The sequence below is a fragment of the Balaenoptera borealis genome (genome assembly GCF_965194805.1).
Source record: "Balaenoptera borealis genome assembly, chromosome: 8".
NCBI classification, from domain to species: Eukaryota; Metazoa; Chordata; class Mammalia; order Artiodactyla; family Balaenopteridae; genus Balaenoptera; species Balaenoptera borealis.
The window spans coordinates 29,096,968-29,117,332 of record NC_138865.1 but is presented as its reverse complement, the minus strand read 5'-3'; the positions used below and the strand labels follow the sequence as shown (position 1 = coordinate 29,117,332).

At 41.8% G+C, this 20,365-nt stretch overlaps 1 protein-coding gene across 5 annotated transcripts in view; it reads left to right on the top strand.

Moving 5' to 3' along the window:
* LOC309633573 (contactin-associated protein-like 3) overlaps positions 1–20,365 on the top strand; it is a 164,127-nt gene that overhangs the window by 140,516 nt on the left and 3,246 nt on the right. For 2 of the 5 annotated variants that reach the window (XR_014247619.1, XR_014247620.1), the window contains exons 6-7: positions 17,967–18,071; positions 18,913–19,042. Coding sequence is in view for 3 of the 5 variants with exons in the window: in XM_082402514.1 (XP_082258640.1) it covers positions 1,115–1,224; positions 10,324–10,412; positions 14,550–14,749 (399 nt within the window). In the remaining 2 variants the exon portion in view is untranslated. Of the gene's footprint in view, positions 1–1,114; positions 1,225–7,596; positions 10,208–10,323; positions 10,413–14,549; positions 15,021–17,966; positions 18,072–18,912; positions 19,043–20,365 lie in introns of those variants that run through there. The other 3 variants (XM_082402514.1, XM_082402515.1, XM_082402516.1) reach the window with 3 other exon arrangements.

The following is a 20,365-nucleotide window of genomic DNA, read 5'->3' as shown; positions in this document are numbered from 1 at the left end:
AGTTGACCTTGTATAACTGGAGATGCTTCCCCTCAAACACAGCTCTGCTCCCTCTGCTGAGGGTGGTGTCAGTCTCTCCAGATGCTGCTGGAAATGGAACACTGCATGCCTGGACACCCCACAAAAATAAAGAGTACTGACGTGCTCCCAGGCCAATACTTGTTCAGGAAGTGAGAGAAGTACTGTAGATATAAAAAACATGCCAGTTTCTAAGGCAGCCTTCACTCCACATAGGAAGTACATGGCCAGGATTTGATTTGATAAAAAATTAGTATCACAGTTAGAAACCAGACCTGACCCTGAGCTCCCTTAATGACTTCATCTAATGTCTCCCTGTTGACCCACCCAGGCCTTATCTTATCCTGTGTCTGGCTATCATTGGCTCTGCCGGTCCCCTAAGCCCTTCGCTGCCCCAGGATCTCCTCTCTCTAGGTGCATTTCAGGTGACCTACACTTACCAATTTCTATCAGATGTTTCCTGAGGGCCATCTGGATGTGATCCTAACAACCCGGGCTGAGTGATGCCAATTTGTGGATTCACTAAATGACACATTTCTGTGGGTCACGTCCTCCCAGCCCAGCAGCCCTAACAAGCACCAGCACGGAAGCTGCTGGCAAACGCTGGGAGGAGCCCTTAGTACTGCAGGGAGCTGCCGGGGGCAGCCTCTCAGGGCCCCACACCCAGGGCTCATCCCAGGAGACACTCCTGAGGAGGGGAAGGCAGGGCTGTGCCCTTGAGGAAGGAGGGACCGCTCACCTCTCTGACCTCGGGCTGGAGAAGGACGAGGGCTCGGGACCGCGGAAGACGGCAGGGAGCTCGCCCTCCTCCCTGAGAGCTCGGTGAGCTGCATCCAGGCGAGGAGGTGAGACCCTGCTCACTGCCCCTCCCTCCGGAATGCAGTCACTGCTACTGAGAACTCTACCCCAGCCCTGATTTCATTGTGGCTGGTTAGAAAAAAGGGAAAACAAACAAAACTAAAACCAAAACCTGACTCAGCACCAGAAGATAAAGGAACTTCCATGTGTATGTAGCACCTTTTAAGGATTTGTCTAATTCCAAATGAAATGATCTCTATTTTAACTCCTTACTGATTACTAATTTTCTTCATTTCAGATACAGTCTATAACAATAGATTCCCGTCTGTGTTCTGAAGCAAATCCCCCAGCCTCGCCTCCCACCCCTGTGGGGCCTGGGGAGGGGGGAGGCATCTTCCCCCAGAGAAGGTGGGCATATTCCCCCCTCTCCCCCGTGCCTCCCTGGGCACCCCCTTGCCTGGGGACTGCGGTCTCCCTTCCTTACTCTCACACTCAGGGCCCCTCACAGAGTGGCCCTGACCTGACTCCCCAGACTCTTCTCACCATCCTGTTCCCTAAACTTCAGCCAAGTTCCGCCCAGCATCCTGCTTGTCCGGAGAGTGTACCGCCTTCTTCCAAGTCCAGGCCTCTGCATGGAGGTTTGCTCTACCAGAAATGCCCCTCCTCTTGTGGCAACAGTTTAAATTCCTCGTTATTAAATTACAAATCTGCAGCCTCCTCCTCCTAGAGCGTTGCCTGATTTCCCAGCAAACGTATCTCCTGCAATTCCCTGCAGAATCACGTCAGGTCAGGGGCCACTTGGTGCTAGTTTCGGTTCCTGCATCCCAGCCCGTGCATCCCTGAGCGCACAGCTCCGTCTCATTTGTCTCTGCCGTGGGTGTTTCCTCATCAGTTAGTCTCCGTAAACGTTGTGAGTGAAGTATTTTCTACATTTCCAGGTATAAGCAGCTGCCATCTCATAAGATAACTTTCTTAAAAGAAGTGATTCACGGTGTATAGAGCATATTGTAGTTTAACCAGTTGTGGGGGGCAGGGTTGATACAAGTTTCTTCTCATTATTCCTAATACCAGCTCACCAGAGTGATGCTTAAAGGCAAGGACAGTTATGCTAATTTTTGCAGAATAATTTTTAATTCACAAAAACCATTAATTCTAAGACTGAAAAGTTGTATGTGAGATAAGCGTATGGTTACTACATCCACAAGCAAATTTTTACAGCCCTGGGACATTATGATGCCCTTAAATCCTCTTGGAACAGGTTGAAAGTTAAACTGCATTGAGGATTTCTGAATTGCTGATACTATGATATACCATAGTTCTTTTTTTTTTTTTTTTTTAATTTTATTTATTTATTTATTATTTATTTATTTATTTATGGCTGTGTTGGGTCTTCATTTCTGTGCAAGGGCTTTCTCTAGTTGCGGCAAGCGGGGGCCACTCTTCATCACGGTGCGTGGGCCTCTCACTATCACGGCCTCTCTTGTTGCGGAGCACAGGCTCCAGACGCGCAGTCTCAGTAGTTTTGGCTCACGGGCCCAGTTGCTCCGCGGCATGTGGGATCTTCCCGGACCAGGGCCCGAACCCATGTCCCCTGCATTGGCAGGCAGATTCTCAACCACTGCGCCGCCAGGGAAGCCCCCATAGTTCTATAGTTCATCTAAATTAATAAAATGAGATTTAAAAATCACATTCAAAATTGAGCAAAAGCCAAACTAACTCTTTTCGTATTAATTAAATGATAATAATGAGAAGTATGATTGTCCCTTTCGTAAAACATACCAAAATTATATGTTAGATTACATTCACTTAGCACAAAATGTCTTTCAAAAATAAATTGTAAGCACTAAACAATCTGAGGGATACACCTGTACAGTTTTAGTTGTATATCTGTGTGTACATGACTGACATGCCTGACAGCTTGTAATTCATGTTTTAAAAAATGATTCAGTATTTTAAAAGAATATAGCAGAAAGATAGCTTCTTATGCCTAAATCACGTGTTGTGCAAGGTCCTCACTCTAGTGCATTTTACACAATAGGGTTTTATTAGTCATAAACCATGGCTGACAGTCATAAGCGCCAGTGTAAATGGGGAGAATGAAAATAAAGATGGGGCCTGAGAAACTGAGCTATTGTGAGCCAAGGTCCAGGAAGCAGACTCTCTAATAGCTTATTGGGTGTCTAGGAGCCAACAGAACCTTCTAGATAGTCTGTATAGGAAATCATCTAGCTTTCCCAAAGTACATACATTTGGAATTAAAATTCCATTTGCTGCCAGTATCATTGTAAATGGGGGAGTAAGTCCCCCTTGTAGGGTCTTTAAGGGCCACTGCAATATTTCTGCAGAAGAAATTACAGGGCTTATTATACTCACAGGTCCTAGAGGAGAAGACAGGGCGCACCTCACCATTCAGCAGCCACCTAGCATGTGGGGAGTCGAGAGAGAGTGAGGACCTTGGGCAAGTCTGGGTGGAGCAGAAACAAGGCTTGAGGAGATTTCATTGTTTCTTGGAATGTCTAAGTCACAGTCGGGGAGGGCAAAAAGGGAATCTTGCGGCAGGAACCAGCCTGGGCACACCCACGCACCTGGTCCCCTGGGTGTTGAGGCAGCAGGAAAATAGGAAATTAAAAAAAAAATTTACAATCCAATCATCTTCACTCTTTATTCTCATTTTCAACCTTATTTTCCAAAATATACAATCCTTAGTTCTCCGAAAGTTAGGGAGAGGAAACTGGCTTCCTATTAGTTAACGGTGATGCAACATTGAAACACTGGACATCCTGCTGAGGTTTCCATGGTGTCCGCTGGGCTCTGCAGCAACCAGCTCCTGGAACTTTTCAGACTCCTCAGTGAATTCATTATTGTTTAAAAGAAAAGAACACCCCGTCTTTCTGTTTTTGTTCCTTCTGTCACTGTTTTTATTCTACCTTGCCTCATTCTACAAACCATCGGCCATGGAACTCCTGTATAGTTTTTCATTGTACGTAAAACACCAATACATCTTCCATCGTGGAGGTAGTCAGGGCAATCACTGTTACCTCTCTTTTGCACAGAAAAATGGAGGTTCATGGAGATTAAGAGAGGTATACAAAGTTGGAATCACACCAGGTCAGGAACTCTAATTTAGTTCTTTGGACTTAAAAAAGTATTGTTTTCTCCACAAATTCATCACTGCCTCACTAAGTTTATATGTGCAGCAAACATGGACAGAAGGCTCTTAGGTCTGGGCATTCATCACTACCTCCAGGGAGGGAGCCCAGGGGCAGCGGTGCTGAGAGCTCTCACTGCCCTCAATCTCCCCCTTTGCCCCCCTGAGCTCAGGTAGGACCCTGCGAGCAACTCCTATGGTCCCCCAGGGCTCTCCTAATGGGTCCAACATTGAAGCCAGGACACAGACCCCATGGGGCCTGTAAACTGCCTGCCCATCTGCACGAGGATGAGAGGCAGACTCAGTGATGGGACAGGCAGAGCCCACACAGAAACAGTAAGGAAGTCACCTGCTCCTCTGTGCTTCATTGAACCTTTGAGAGACAGGCACGGAACCGAAAATGCCATCCTTGTATCAGGACACCTACCACACTTATGTCACTTTCAAACACAAAGTCAAAGAGACTTTATGTCACTCAAAAACACAAAGTAAAAGCTTCTTCAAGACAGGAGGTGAACAGAATAATTCTATCTTTGAGTATTCCTACAATATTTGTAGTGAGTATTTAACATGAAAAAAGTAGTCAAAGTATTTTTCTTAAAATCACCTCCTATGCAGCTATAAAAATCTTTAAGAAAAATAGTCCAGGATAGAAATATAATAGAGACTGCACACATTCATGAATTTATCTGCCTCCTAACAAGTCCAACTTGTGAAGTGTAGAGCATTTTATATGTTAGAGGCACAATTATAAATCGCTAAAATACCCGCTTGACCACAGTGCAGTACATTTTCATTGCTTTACTTGAATGCTCACCTAAGATTTTTCTCTGAAATGTACTCAGAGCAGAGACAGTTATACAATGAAAGTGAGAAATTGTAAGAGCATAACACTGTCTTAGAAATAGTCCATGTAGAAACCACTTACCCCAGCACAATCTTGCCACATGTTTTATGTTCTGTCCACAGAGCCAGCCCATGGCAGCTCATAGTAAGGCGGTCAAAGAGAGTGTTCTGTCCTTTCCCTCTTACCTACTCAGACATCAACATTTTCTCCTGCTCTTTCTGTGTCAGCTGCTCTCAGGTGAGAATAAAGGAGGTGAAAATGTGAGCTTTCCTCGGAAAGCTCTGCCTCTGTCTCCCATCCTCTTCAGAGCCTTACACGGCACCAGCTGGCAATTGTGGTTCAAGTAATATTGTTGGATGAATAAACGGATGAGAGACCCTGACTTCAAAGAGTCACTTTGTTGTACAACAGAAACTAACACAGTATTGTGAAGCAATTATACTCCAATAAAGATCTATTTTAAAAAATAATTAATTAATTAATTTTTTTAAAAAAAGAATGCCACAAAGGGTAGTTCCATTTCAGAAAGACACTTCTTAAGATTGAAAAGTCTTTGAGATTCACAGTAAATCAATATTTCAATGCCATGGTGGCCCCTTCGACACTATGGGGAAGACTAGAAGGGATATTTTGAAAGACACTGACCATTTCTAGTATATTTCAAATCGTACCTCATGGTTTGCCCAGTGATTATAAATTTGATGCTGTTCATCATATAGTCCTTCTTTATAGTGAGGCGAGCGGGGGCTACTCTTCGTTGCAGTGCGCGGGCTTCTCATTGCGGTGGCTTTCTCATGTTGCAGAGCTTGCGGGCTCTAGAGCACAGGCTCAGTAGTTGTGGCGCACGGGCTTAGTTGCTCTGCAGCACATGGGATCTTCATGGATCAGGGCTCAAACCCGTGTCCCCTGCATTGGCAGGCGGACTCCTAACCACTGCGCCACCAGGGGAGTCCCTGTACTTTGTCTTCTGTAGACGTTTATTCATCTGTAGTAGCCTGTAGTAGTCAGGTGTTAAGTTTAAAGCATTAATTCTGCTATCTTGCTTTTTTAGCATTTTTGTGAATGAGATAAATCTTTGCTTTTACTGATTTGTAAAGAGTATATTATATTACATTATATATTTGCATTTCTGAAATTTTTATAGCTAAGACATGATAAAAACATGGGAAGATCTGCTAAACTAAAATGGGGAATTTTCTTCTAAAACTTCGATGTAATGTCTGTGAAATAATCCAGAAGAGAAGTAATAACAAGCAGTTTTCTTTATAAACCAGGGAACATCAGTGAACTCTTCCTTGCATTTCCACCAGTCAGACTGATTGAATTCATATTTAGATGAGAGTGATTACGCTGTCGAGACAATTAAGTGAGGTGATCTAAGCCAAGTGCTTGGCTCAGGGCGTCATTTATGGGAAGCTCTCCACAAACACACAACATCATTATCATTATTATTTCATGAATAATTTGATAATATATTTGCTCCTGGCTTGGATTCTTCTCTCTTGGATACTTTTGCTAGCACAAAATTTTTTTTCAATTATTGTAAATTTCACTAAATTTTGGAAACTGATGATCTTTTGTTGCCTAATGGTAAAATACCATCGGATTCTGATTTGAAATGGTACATAGAAAAACTCCTCTCTCATGCAGTTAAGAAGTGATTAGTTAGCAGTGTGCAAAACATTCAGGTAGAAATAGTGCCTCCAGGAGTCTCTATTTCAGAATTCCCCAGATAAGGGTCAACTCCCTACTCCCTCATGTAAACCGACATGTTCATGTTATTGTAGCATGGTTTGTCATCCCGTTGGTTTGGAAGGAAACTAGGATGGTAGAAAGAAATATGCAGAAAGATGCAGTCCAACTTAAGTAGAACCTGTTTTTAAAAAGTGACCCTGTGATACTAGCCCATTAAAAGCTCCCTTAGAAACCTCTGACATCCCCAGGGTCAAACGTGCCTCATTCAGTGGCTGTTTCATTATCTCAGTCCAGTGGGTGTCATCCTAGGCACAAGCTCCACCATCACCTTTATTTTTGTTCTTCACTCTGCCCAGATCAGAAGCTGCAAGTTGTTAGGGAACCAAAAGTGCAGCCCCACTAGAAATGGGTAAAAAAAAACCCCAAATGTTTGTTTAGGTGATATTATCTATCAGAGCTGGAGAGACATGAAGCCGATCATGAGAGAAGAGTCTGCTGTATATTAATGGGAACTTTTCTGGAACAACATGCTCTCTTTAGCTTTTCCACATGTCTAATCACTAAGAGCTTGTCTAGCTACATGAGAAAAACAAAACCAAAAGCCCCACAACTGCCTAGAAGCTTATCAGTATCAGAAGGGTACATCATTTTAAGTCCATTCAGTATAACACCATGCAGCTGTTAAAAAAGAATGAGCAACACTGAGATGTTCTGACATGGAAAGATCTATAAGACTTGAGTGGTTTAAATGGAAACAGGAGGTTGGAGAATAATTTGCAAAATATGATTCCATTTCTGTTAAAATGCATGAAGACAGCTCATGAGTGCACAGATTAAAAATATGTATGACTATGATGGTAAAGGACTAGAAACACATCCACTGATGGTGACCCCTGGGAAGAGGGTGGGCAGGTGGGTAAGAGATGATTTACATGTTTTACTCTGTACACTTAGGCTTGGAATATTTTATAAGAATGTGTTGATGTCTATAAAGTAAATAATAATAAGAGCAGATACTTAGCACTTACTACGTGCCTGGCACTGTTCCTCAAAGCATGCTTCTGAAGTGAATACTGTAATCATTTTACAGATGGAAAAACCGGGACACAAATGGGCTGAGAAAATTGTCCAAGACCCCCCATTTAGTGATTGACAGTGAGGTAAACAAATTTATTCAATAGCATAAAGAGGGTTGGATCACATGAGCTCTAAGATCTCTCTTATTTTTTTTAAACGTTTGTTGTTGTTGTTCTATTTGATTTTTGGCTGTGTTGGGTCTTTGTTGCCACTCATGGGCTTTCTTTAGTTGCACCCAGCGGGGACTACTCGTTGCAATGCACGGGCTTCTCATTGCAGTGGCTTCTCTTGTTGCGGAGCACGGGCTCTAGGCATGTGGGCTTCAGTAGTTGTGGCCCACAGGCTCAGTAGCTGTGGCCCACGGGCTTAGTTGCTCTGCGGCATGTGGGATCTTCCCGGACCAGGGCTCGAACCCGTGTCCCCTGCCTTGACAGGTGGATTCTTAACCACTGCACCACCAGGGAAGCCCTCTAAGATCTCTTGAGTGATCATGTCTCAAAGGGCTAAGAGGCTGGGCTATGGATTCAGATGTCCCTTGTAATAATCCAGCTCTGAAACTGGCTAGCTGTTCACCAGAGGCAGGTAACTGAGTCCTTCTGAGCCAGTTTCCTTATCTGTACAAGGTAGAGTAGGCACTGCCTCACAGCATTACAAGTGAGGACATATAGGGAGGAATGCCTAGAGACCCAGTTGGACCCTCAGAGTTGGTATGGAGATTATTTTTAGCTCAAAACATTTGGGAATCAACAGATGCAGAAAGAGCTTTCCTTATTTGACTAAAAGCAGACATTTCTGAGAAATGAGGCTTCTATGATTCCCTCTTCAAGACAGGTCTACTCCCAGGAGAGAACTCAAGAGTAAACCTACCACAAATCCCCTCTCTGGGGAGATTCGCATAGAAGAAGGAAAGACCCCTTGAACGTGCAGACACAAAATAATCACAAAATTACTTATCGTTCATTTATTCTTCTAAAAGAATAGAAGTCCTTTCTTCCACTTTCCTTTTCTCTGCTAAGTTAGATATATAAACCTCTAACTTTAAACATTTAGTGAGATAGTTACTTCTCTTGTTAGCTCCCATATATATGAATAAACTTCTTCTCCTGTTAAACTATCTTTTGTCATTTTAATTTGCAGGCCCCTAATTACTAAACCTAATAGGGCAGAAGAAAAGTCTGCTTCCTGACACTAGCAATTGGTTGGTGAATGATACCATCATTGCCTGTGACTCTGAAATCACAAGATCATAGATTAATCTGCATATCTAAAGAGTCCAACCTGTACTCTGAGGTTAAAAATAAGATCATCAAAGCATACTGAAGTATGGATATAAACATTTCGAAATGATAAAGATCTGGCTGTACACATAACATGTTTCTTCAATTCTGTAAAATTTTATGTAGGTGGAAATTTTACTGCAGAAACAAACTCAAAGACTGAAATTACATGAATAGAATATGGTGTAGCAAAATTTAGAGCTGAGCAAATGTGACGTATAGTTAACGAGATGCATGCTTTTTATTATGTCACATTTTAATTAAAAATGAATGGTAATCAGTTCACAATAGTGACTTCAGTTGATCCTGCTTCTAAATGGTTAAAGCAAAAATAAGCTCCTGATCTGCTCTTCAGAAGATTAACTATGGCCATGGTAGGTCTTTTTCTCTTTCCCTTTTGGAAGAGAAAAGGGGAGGGTGTCCCCAGGTGACAGGGACTGGAGTCTTGTGGGCCCAGCACACTTCCCTGTTGGGAAGAGGAAGGAGGAAGTATTTGCTTACGTTTCCCCCAGTGCCTGGAACCTAAGCTGCAGCTTCCCTAGAACATTGTTAATGATGAGAAGGATCTCGTGGCAGACGGATGGTGGCCGCCGTGCCTAAACCAGGAACCTGATGCCTTCCCTGTCTTAGATTGTGGAGTTTCCTACCAGAAAATCTGAAAAGAAAGGATTTATGGGAAGCAGTAAATGCAGAAGTAAAAGACAATTTTTTTTTAAGCAGATATTCATTTTTAATTATTTATTTATTTATTTATTTTTGGCTGTGTTGGGTCTTCGTTTCTGTGCGAGGGCTTTCTCCAGTTGCGGCGAGCGGGGGCCACTCTTCATCGCGGTGCGCGGGCCTCTCACTATCGCGGCCTCTCTTGTTGCAGAGCACAGGCTCCAGACGCGCAGGCTCAGTAGTTGTGGCTCACGGGCCTAGTTGCTCTGCGGCATGTGGGATCTTCCCAGACCAGGGCTGGAACCCGTGTCCCCTGCATCGGCAGGCAGACTCTCAACCACTGCGCCACCAGGGAAGCCCAGACAATTTTAATAAACCATAAAAATGGTTAAGTTGGTGCTGGGGGAAAGAGTGGCTTCTGTGTTCTTTAAGCTTTTCTGTACTATTTGAATTTTCTAGCCAAGTGTGCCTATGTCTATTATTTATTTTTTATGTCACCAGGGATTTTCTGACTAGTGAGACCACAGACTACATTTTTTTTCATTGTTATTTTCTATCAAAAAACAATGTAATACATACCATTTTAAAAAAGGAAACAAAGAAGAATTTCTAATCATGCATCAATAAAAAACAAAAGAGCACAAACATACATATATATTTTAACATATTGAGCAGATCAATCTGTTAAAATATAGAAATGTTTGCATAGCGACCTGAAATAAATAGATTATTTAGTCATAGACCTTTTCATATGCATTCTATAGTAAGTCTTCTGAGAGATGAACTTTAATCTTTCCATGCAGAACTTTGGAGTATCTGAGATTTTGCCCTATTTGCAACAAGTTAAGCTGCCGTTTTCCATGGATGCAGGTAGAAGACAGAAGACTTATGGGTCAGAAACAAAGGACTCTATTACTTACTTGGTTACTCATAAACCACTGCAGCCAGCATGGGCATCCGAATATTTGCCTTGGTTCTCCTTGACCCTGAGTCACACAGGGGCTGTGTGGATAGGCCCGGATGGATGCCTGCACACACAGTGGGTTATAATACAAGAGTTCAGGAATCAGAATCTTTTGGGAGGGAAGCATGCTTGCCCTTACCTCTGGAAGAAGACATTATCTTACAAGGCTGTTTTCTATCTAAACATCCTTGGAAAGATAGCTGAGAATAAAGGGCTGTCGGTGCTTCTGTTTGTAAGATGTGCAGAAATGTGAGAAACCCATGGAGAATTGTCTTACCTCTGCTCTGACTAACACACAGCCTTTTACTTTTCTTCTGAAATGGCAATTATATGTTGCAAAGGACTTATTTCACATTTACTTAAACTTAGTTTTCAAATATATATTTCTTTGTCCTATTCTAAGATTAACTTCTCTTGTGTGAGAGTTAATTTTGAAATTACAGTGTGAACCGTATGACCCTAATCATTTTGGTTTAACAGTATTGCTAACTCAAATTTAAAATGCTGAGAAAAAAGCATCTCTATTTTGTCACTAAAACTACCAAAACAGCTTTAAATACACAATTAGTTTCAAAACAGCTGTTTGATCTTGACATATTTTTTTTAAAGAGCTTTTTGATGTGGACCATTTTTAAAGTCTTTATTGAACTTGTTACAATATTGCTTCTGTTTTCTGTTTTGCTTTTCTGGCCCTGAGGCATGTGGGATCTTAGCTCCCTGCCCAGGGATTGAACCTGCACCCCCTTCATTGGAAGGCAAAGTCTTAATCACTGGACCACCGGGGAAGTCCCGATCTTGACCTATTTTTAAACATATTTGGCTAAATCCTATTTAAGTTAACACTTCCTCTGAAATCGGAATTGTGACAAACACTGTAAGAGAGCTACTATTTTTTGCATAAAGGAGAGCAAAATCTTGTGGTAGTAAGTATGTTTCCCTTACAAACATAGTGTAGGATAAATCTAAATATTCTGATTTGAGAAGAAAATTTTGAATGGAGGAATTTTTCATTCCACTGTTGCAGGATTGTCTACTTTTCCCTAATATTAAAATGGACAGTTAGCCTCTTGAAAGAGGTTAAAAATCCATACGGAATGTCTCAGAAGGGTTTAGTTGTTCAGTGGCTTTCACTCTTCCTCACAAATTATTTAAAAATGGAATTTTTGTTCAAGATGTCTACCATTAGCGTGAAATTTATTTTCCAGTTTTATTGAGATGTAATTGACACATGACATTGTGTAAGTTTAAAGTGTACAACATAATGATCTGATGTATGTATATATTGTGAAATGATTACCACAATAAGTTTCGTTAACAAACATCACTTCACATTGTTACACATTCTTTTTCTTGTGATGACAAGTGTGAAGTTTGATGCTTACCTGGTTCTCTTCTTTTGGACTTTGGCAAATCTAAGAATTAATCCTACCACACATAGCCTATACTAGTCTATCCAAATCTAACAGTTAGTAAAGACATTAACACATTTATCTGTTTGTATGTTTTATTGAGCACAAGATAATAATCTCATTCTCAGAAGCAATGAAATCACCGAAAGAGCCAAATCTTGAGAAAGCCTCGTAGAGTTGCCCTGTTACTAGATAAAGCGCTTGGAATATATAAGTATGTTGTGTCACGCGTCTTCCTGTGACCTGTGATTGTTACTTGAAAGTGTGGAAATGCAGAACAGATCTCCTGTTATTATGAAAGGCCCATCTGTGACAGGTGGAAAGGAGGACGCTATCTTAAGAGCTTGTTCTGTGCAGTTCTCATGGAGGTGACTTGTGTCCTATAGGGAATGTCTCCAGGCTGCATTCCACTCTGGGTTCTTTGCCTCTGGCAGTTCTCTGTGATCACTCCTATACTGGGGTCCGCCACGCCACTCCCAGGCTCCATGATTCACTGGAAGGACTCATAGGAATCAGCCTAGCGTTATATTCACAGCTGTGATTTATTACAGCAGCAGGACACAAAGTACAGTCAACAAAGGAAAAGGCAAGTGGACCAAAGTCTGGAGGAAACCAGAGGCAAGCTCCCTCGAGTCCTCTGCCAGTGGAACCACACAGGACACGCTTAAGTCCTCCAGCCATGAGGACAACATGTGTGAAATGTTGCCAACCAGGGGAGCTTAGCCTCAGCCTAGGAGCCCAGGCTTTTATGGGGGATGGTCATGTAGGCACCCTCTCCCTGGTACATATCAAAATCCCAGATTCCAGAAGGAAAGCAAGTGTTCAGCACCAACCACATTGTTTGCATAAACATCTTAGGCAGCAGTGAGCCACTCTTATCAGTTCTGGGAGTGGTGAAAGCCCTCCCAAAATTCAGGTGCCTAGACACCAGCAAGCCTTTCTCAGGATGGTGACTCAGGCCTGCGGATGTTATCACTGTTATCTCTTTTGGTTCTGATTTTTTTTCTTCCTTTCCTTCAGTCTTTCTTACCTTCAATCTTATATTCTATTATTTTAATAAGATGATCTGATTTAACACCCTTAGTTTCTTACATGAAAATACCAGCATGGTCCTGCGCTAAGGTGGACAGAACACACCAAGTCCTTCTGAAGCTCTGGAGGCTCTGCTCCCGAGGAGGGCACGACCAAGGCCCTTCATTCATTACCTAAGAAATGGTCATTCCCTAGTAAGGCGCTTAATCTGTCCCATTTCAAAAATAAGGACTCAGGGTAATTTCCCTGAGTCCTTAAGAGCGATGACTCATAGAGGACACCTCTGAACTGGCCCTCTCTATAGGAGAAAACAAGGAGCCTGTGCTAGAAAGAATGGAAAGGCCTAGAAATGACCAATTGGCCCTGAAAATTGAGTCAGTGAACAAGTGTCTGTTAGGCACGGACGGTGTGGAATGTGGTTAAGGATGGTCTGAGTTAGCTAGGAGGTACCATCGTGGTCCTTCTCAGACACATACTCTTCCGGGAATTCAACTGGCAGACACAATTAAACTTGAAAACTTCCTGAATTTCAACAATGCCACCGAGTGCCTTCTGCTTGCCAGAACTAGACTGGTCAGTGATGGTCTGAGGAGAAACTTAAACTACTTTGGAAATAAGGCAGACTTAGAGAGTGGTGGCGAACATGGCACCCACCTAGCATCCAAACCTTGTGAGACCCTGAGGGTCATGAGTATAATGGATTGTGGCTGAGCTGTAAGGGACTCACCGATCCAAGTCACTCAGCAAGGCCACCACAGGCCAATCCAGAAGCTAAGAGTATTATTTTCCTCGGGCTGCAGTAACAAAATGCCACATTCAGACGGTTAAACAACAGAAATTTATTTTCTCACAGTTCTGGTAGCTAGAAGTCCCAGATCGAGGTGTTGGCAGGGTTGGTTTCTTCTGAGGCCTCTCTCCCTGGCTGACAAATGACTGTCTTCTTGCTGTGTCCTCACATGGTCTTTCCTCCGTGTGCACACTTCCCTGGTGCTTCTCTGTGTCCAGATTTCCTCTTCTAGTAAGGACACCAGTCAGATTGGATTAGGACCCACCCTAATGGCCTCCTTTTACCTTAATCACCTCTTTAAAGACCCTTTCTCCAAATACAGTCACATTCTGAGGTACTGGGGGTTAGGGCTTCAACATAACAGTAGGTTAAAGGAATTCCCTACCATTTGAAGTAGTTTAATGTTGAACTAAACACATATTGGTATCACTTTAAGTCAATGGAACTTCTTAATGAGAAATCTTCCTAAATTTTGTACAAATGACCCAATTTGCATATTACTATTTTCAACATATACAGGAGGCCACTGGGTTAGTGCTATTCTCCCAGTAGTCCTGAAACAGTCTAGACTCACAGTTAAATACTTTAATTCCTTTAATTTCATTAATTTATTTAATTCCTTGAAGCTGCTAATAGAATATGCCCACTACCCAGCACTCCTTTGAGGCATTCCTTAATAACACTAACCATACTTCATTTTCTTCTTTTGTGTTACTCTTGAAGTTTAGAAGCCAATTCATTTGTCAGAACTAAATTTGTGCCATGTATCAAATAACATACTTTTATTTGCAGTGTTCTAGTATTGTTTTCAACAGCCATATATTGATTTTGAGACAGGCTGGGACCTGGGACCCTTTGCTGGGACCTGGGGCCCTTTGCTGCAGTGTTGCAGTGCTTGCACCTCGACACACCGCTCCTCGAGCAACAAAATAACAAAGAAACTGTATGGGACTAAAAATAACGACGTGCATGCCCAGTTGGGGCAAATTCTGGACAAAAGATACAAAGAGACCAAAAAACCCAACTGCCACTTTTGAAGATCCCAGAGCAAAAGCAGGGTACTGCACGTGCCCCCTGCACACAACACCACCTAAGCGGTGGGCAAACCACCTAAGCCACCCTTCTGGCCCGACCCCTGGACACACCCCTGCCCTCACGCCATATAACAGGAGTCCCCAACCCCCAGGCCGCAGCCTGGTAGGAATCAGGCTGCACAGCAGGAGGTGAGTGGCAGGGGAGCGAGTAAAGCTTCACCTCCTGCTCCCCATCGCTCACATTACTGCCTGAAACATCCCCCCACCCCACCCCCTGCCGGTCCGTGGAAAAATGGTCTTCCATGAAACCGGTCTCTGGTGCCAAAAAGGTTTGGGAACCACTGCCATATAAGCAGCAAGCTCGCCCCCGCTTAGGGAGCACGCAAGCAAAGGAACCTGTTGTTTGTTCTCGCTGCCCACTGCTGCAGCAGGGGCCCCAATAAAGCCTTGCCTGAATTTCTTGTCTGGCCTTTGATCAATTTTTATTGTTTAAGGACGCCAAGAACCCTGGTCGGTAACAATTTCAAAATACGGTCTTGATGTCATTGGAAGTAATTTTTTTCTGACTTTTTCTCTGTTTTCAACATCTTTGCCAGCAAAAGATATGTTCCCAGATGTCTTCTAAAATGTTTTCTTCCTGATCATTTAGAAAGATTGGGAAAGAAAGAGTATTGAGAAACTTGAGCTGTACTTTTGCTGCACAGGAAGGGTGAGCTGTGTTCCATCCTAGATTAATAATATTTCAAGCAAGAGGGAAAAAAAAAAGTAAAAGCCTATAACTTTAGCAATGTGTTTGAAAAAGACTTGATTTCAACAATGTTTCTATCATGCTTACGTTGCAGCTGTCTAAACAATACAGATAACAAAAGCATGTCAATTAAAAGCAGCATTTAGGACCCAGTTTCACAGATCTGCATTGGCCCTGGGTTTCGGATGATTTCAGGGCCAGGCGCTGTGAGTTCCTGTGTGGTGTAGTTGTGCTCAGCCATGGGGCAGGTGGGTTCCCTCTTGCTGTAGGAGAAGGTGGTGGGACACACGGAGATGGTTATCTCTTTCTGCTTTTGACTCTCCTGACTTGCTTCCACCAAGAGGCCATAAACCCAAACTGGAAATACTAAGTGCATACTTTTTCCAACACATTGACCACAACTTGAGATTTTCATGGCGGAATATATTACATAAATGTCTGGAAAGCAAATATTTTAAGTGCACTTTAGGTAGATGTTTGCTTACTTTAATCAAGCAGAAGGAGAGATTATTCTTTTACCTTCTGGAACGTGTTGAGGTAACCTTATCTACAGAAGGGAAAACTTTAGAGTTCACCTGGTACAAAGCACCCGCATCCGGATGAACGAAGGTTGTTCCCGAGGCCAAGCTTGCTGTGCTTGCCGCACGACAAGCCAGTAAATCAGACATGACGCATTGAGGGAAAGAATACGACTTTATTCGGAAAGCCAGCAGACCGAGAAGACGGCGGACTAAAGTCTCAACCATCTTATCGGGGTTTGGATGCCAGTTTCTTTTATAGCACAGAGATGGGGAGGAGATGAGGAGGTAAAGTAAAAGGGCCATAAGTTTTGCGAATATCCCCTGGAATGGCCAGCCTCAGGGAGGGGATGTGTTAATTTCTTTTTAATTGCAGCCATCCGCAGATGGACAGAGTCCGTATGTTTCCCTGAACAAAGGCACTTTGGTTTAACATTCAGGCAGAGGAACAGGGTTCCCCGAGGCAGGCCATTATGTACAGACAGTATCCTTTTAGTGAACAAAAGCAGCGGAAGGCAAAGGTTAAAGTCAAAGAAACAGATCCACCGTGTAGTCAGATTTGGTTCTTCCCTGTAACAAGGTCTCAAAGAGTGAGTGGCTCCCTCCAGGTCACATATAATAATAATATATATAATAATAAAAATTATTCTGGTAGAGAAAAGAATACAGAACTCTAGCCACTCTAACTCCTTAGTTAAAAAATGAGATTTATTTGCAGGATAAGAATGATGCTGCTATTAAAAATAATAATAGCAATAGCAAGTTTGAAAACTTTCACGTGGACCTATTCAGGTGCTTAATTGGCATTTAAGGCCTTCTAAGTATCTGTACTAGCCTCCTTCAGGTCAGCCTGTGTTGCTGGGAAACTGCTTTTCTCACTACTCTCTGGACAAAACTCTGGGTCTAGTTGCCATTATTCCGTGGAGTGTTTTTAGATCCCACCCGTTGTTAAACACACACACTTTTGTTATTAATACAAGAACAGATTTTTCAGAGTTTTTTCTTTGTATTTTATTGTTAAAATTTTTTTAATTGAGGTATAATTGACGTAACATTACATTGGTCGCAGGTGTACAATGTCATGATTTGATGTTTGTATATGTTGCAGAGTGATCACCACAATAAGTCCACTTAACATCCACCACCTCACATAGTTACAACACTTTTTTTCTTGTGATGAGAATTTTGAAGAGCCACTCTTCTAGCTACCTTGAAATATGCAATACGGTATTATTAACGTACATAGTCACCATGCTGTGAAAGTTCCATCCCCATGACTTACTCATTTTATAACTGGAAGTTTGTACCTTTTAACGTCCCTCACCCATTTGGCTCACTCATCCCCTGCCTCAGGCAGCCACCAGTCTGTTCTCTATCTGTGAGCTTGACATTTTTTTGTTTGTTTTTTAAGGTCCCATATATGTGAGATGATATGGTATTTATCTTTTTCTGTCTGGCTTATTTCACTTAGCATAGTGCCCTAAAGGTCCATCCATGATGTTGCAAACAGCAAGATTTCATTCTTTTTTATGACTGAATAATCAAAAACAGATTTTTTATTGGTTCTTTAGTAGATGCCACCTTCTGATATCAGCTTTTAGGTGAAATTATTGTTAATCTTTTTATGTGTGATTTTATGAGTCAGAGTTCAGAAGACCATTTGGATTTGATGTTGTAGGCAGCTGTTGAAAATTCAGTTTTTTAATAGAATCTTGTACTGTTTTGTAGATTTTACTTTTTGGATTTGATTCTCAAAAAGAAATCTTAACCTGTAAAATGTTTCTTACTTCCTTTTCTTACCAGGAAGAGATATTAGGAATCATCTAGGAAACAAATGTAGCAGTTTTATGCAATTTAAGCAATAAAAATGAGTTTCAAAATCCTCCTTTACTACCAGTAAAGCTTGAATTTTGTACTTAAATATAATATTTTCCCCCTTCCCCTTTTACCCAAGATTTACCCGCCTATTAATGTGCTGCCCTCGTTGTCTCGGTGAATGAAGTCTGCTACTGGAGAAGGTATGACCAGGAAGGATCACGCCGATGTATCTAACCAGCTGGTACGTATGTTTTCTCCAGGATTGTGTTTAAAGAAATGAATACTTTCTCAGTTCATGCTGCTGTCTTATACCTCTTGTCTTTCTTCCATATCACTTTTCGTCTCCCCCCTACAAAGTAGAATTTTAATATAGAATATATAATATAGAATACTGGAATACAGAAACATTCATTAGAGCCAAACAGTCTTTTTCATAAGGATAACTGCTCATGACAAAGATTAAAGATCACATGCTTGAAACCCACCTCTAATGCTGTATGAGGTAGTTTTTAAATAAAAAAGGCATAAGACGATTAAGTTTTTATTAGTAACCTTTATTATAGAGTATTTCTGAAAGACTATTCCAACTAATTTTTTGTTTAACATATTAGGCAATCACCAGAACGCTAAGGGATACAGCTGTGTATATTCTATGAAATCCTTGGTTTCTATAGTCCTGAGATTGTATACCAAGCATAATTAAAGAAAAATACATTTGACCTTAAAGTAGAAATGATAAATAAACCTACTGATAACCCAGATATTTTTTTTGAATAGAATTTAGAGATGGATTTCTCCTATTGCGTAAGTTGTGATTTTTAAATGCTCTACAAAATGGAAGCTCATTGATATATTGAGGGAGTGTATTTTTTGTAGTGTTAGTAATGTCTATGTATTGCATGCCTGAAGACTCCTTCCTTAGTGAGACTGCCGTATAATAAAGTCTTTCCAATACTTGCATATGTGAATTATGTTTGGAAATAATGTGAAATACTGTGAAGATAGCTACAGCAATACATTTATAATGCCCAGAGTACCGTTACCATTTATAAAGGTTCATGTAAACCTTGTTTTCTCTTTAGTATGCATGCTATGCTATTGGTAAGGATGTGCAGGCCATGAAAGCCGTAGTTGGAGAAGAAGCCCTTACCTCAGATGATGTGCTTTACTTGGAATTTCTGCAGAAGTTTGAGAGGAACTTCATTGCTCAGGGTAAGATTACTATTTTCCTATGAATAGAAACAGCATCATATGTAGTTTTGAGGACTTCTTTCCTAGTCTGAGAGAATTTACATTGGTCTCCATACAATTTTCCTTCTGATTAGAGAAGAGGTTCTTCCAGCCGCCTGCCATGTCTTTGTTCTTAGCCCTCTGGTTCCTTCCCCTCTACCTTCAATTTCTTTATCCATTTATTTAGCTCCTGTCTTATTTTATATCTTCCTTACAACCGGCCTTCTGCTCTCCTACCTCCATTGCCACTTCTCCTCGCTCTTAACCTCTCTGCAATGCTCTCCTCTGGCTTTGGGGGTTTTGGACTTTCCCAGTCCCTCTGTTTTCATCCTCCTGATTTCTTATCTTCCTGCTTCTTAATTGTTAATGTTCCCAAAGGCTTCATTACCTGTTCTTTCTGTGCTTTTTTTCCCCTATGCTGATGACTAACTTGCTATGTATGAGCCTTTACCCTCTTTCTGAAGCTCTAATCCCACATCTCCAGCTAGGAAGCCTGTGTTTATGCCACCATCCTCTCTGGCTCAGCGTGGTGAGAACCAAAGTCTTTTCCCAACTGACCACCTGCCTAGCAATTCCCTTTTCAATTTCTGTCTACCTCTGGCATGACCATTACCCTAGTTAGCCCAAGCTCAGGAATTAGGCATTCTTAAGCCTCTTCATTTATTCTCCAGTCATCAAATATTTGCTAATTTGCATTGTTCTCCTTTGAAACATCTTATCCTGTTCTCTTTTCATTCCTATTAAAAAAACTTCGGCCAGTGTTTCTCAAAGTTGAATATGCTTTTGAATCTACCAGGGATCTTGTTGAAGTGCAGATTCTGATTCGGTAGGTGTGGGTGGGGCCAGAGAGCCTGTATTTTGACAAGTTCCTGGGCGATGCTGAAGCTGCTGACCTCTGACCACTCTTTGTGTCCCAAGACCTAGTCCAGGCCTTTGTCCCATCATCCTTGGCCGTTAGTGCCAGCATCTTCACCAGTCTCCCTGACTCTCTATGTGCCATTGCCGGGGTAAATTTAGTATTAATTTTATTGATTGTCCTTCTGTTAAAAAGTCTATAATGGTTTTTATTACATAGCATGTGTAGGGCTTTCAAGCTGTTTTGTTTGGTCTCTTCCCTGCCACCCCTGCTAATGCTGGTAAACTCTATTTTTGACCTCAGTGATACTTACAAACGATGTGTTTATTTTGGAATAATGCATCAGCTGCACACTTAGGATTTGTGCACTTTTCTATTTGTGTGATACATTTTTTAAGTAACATTAAAATCCCCAGAACATATGATTGTTGGGTTTTCTAAAAAAAAAA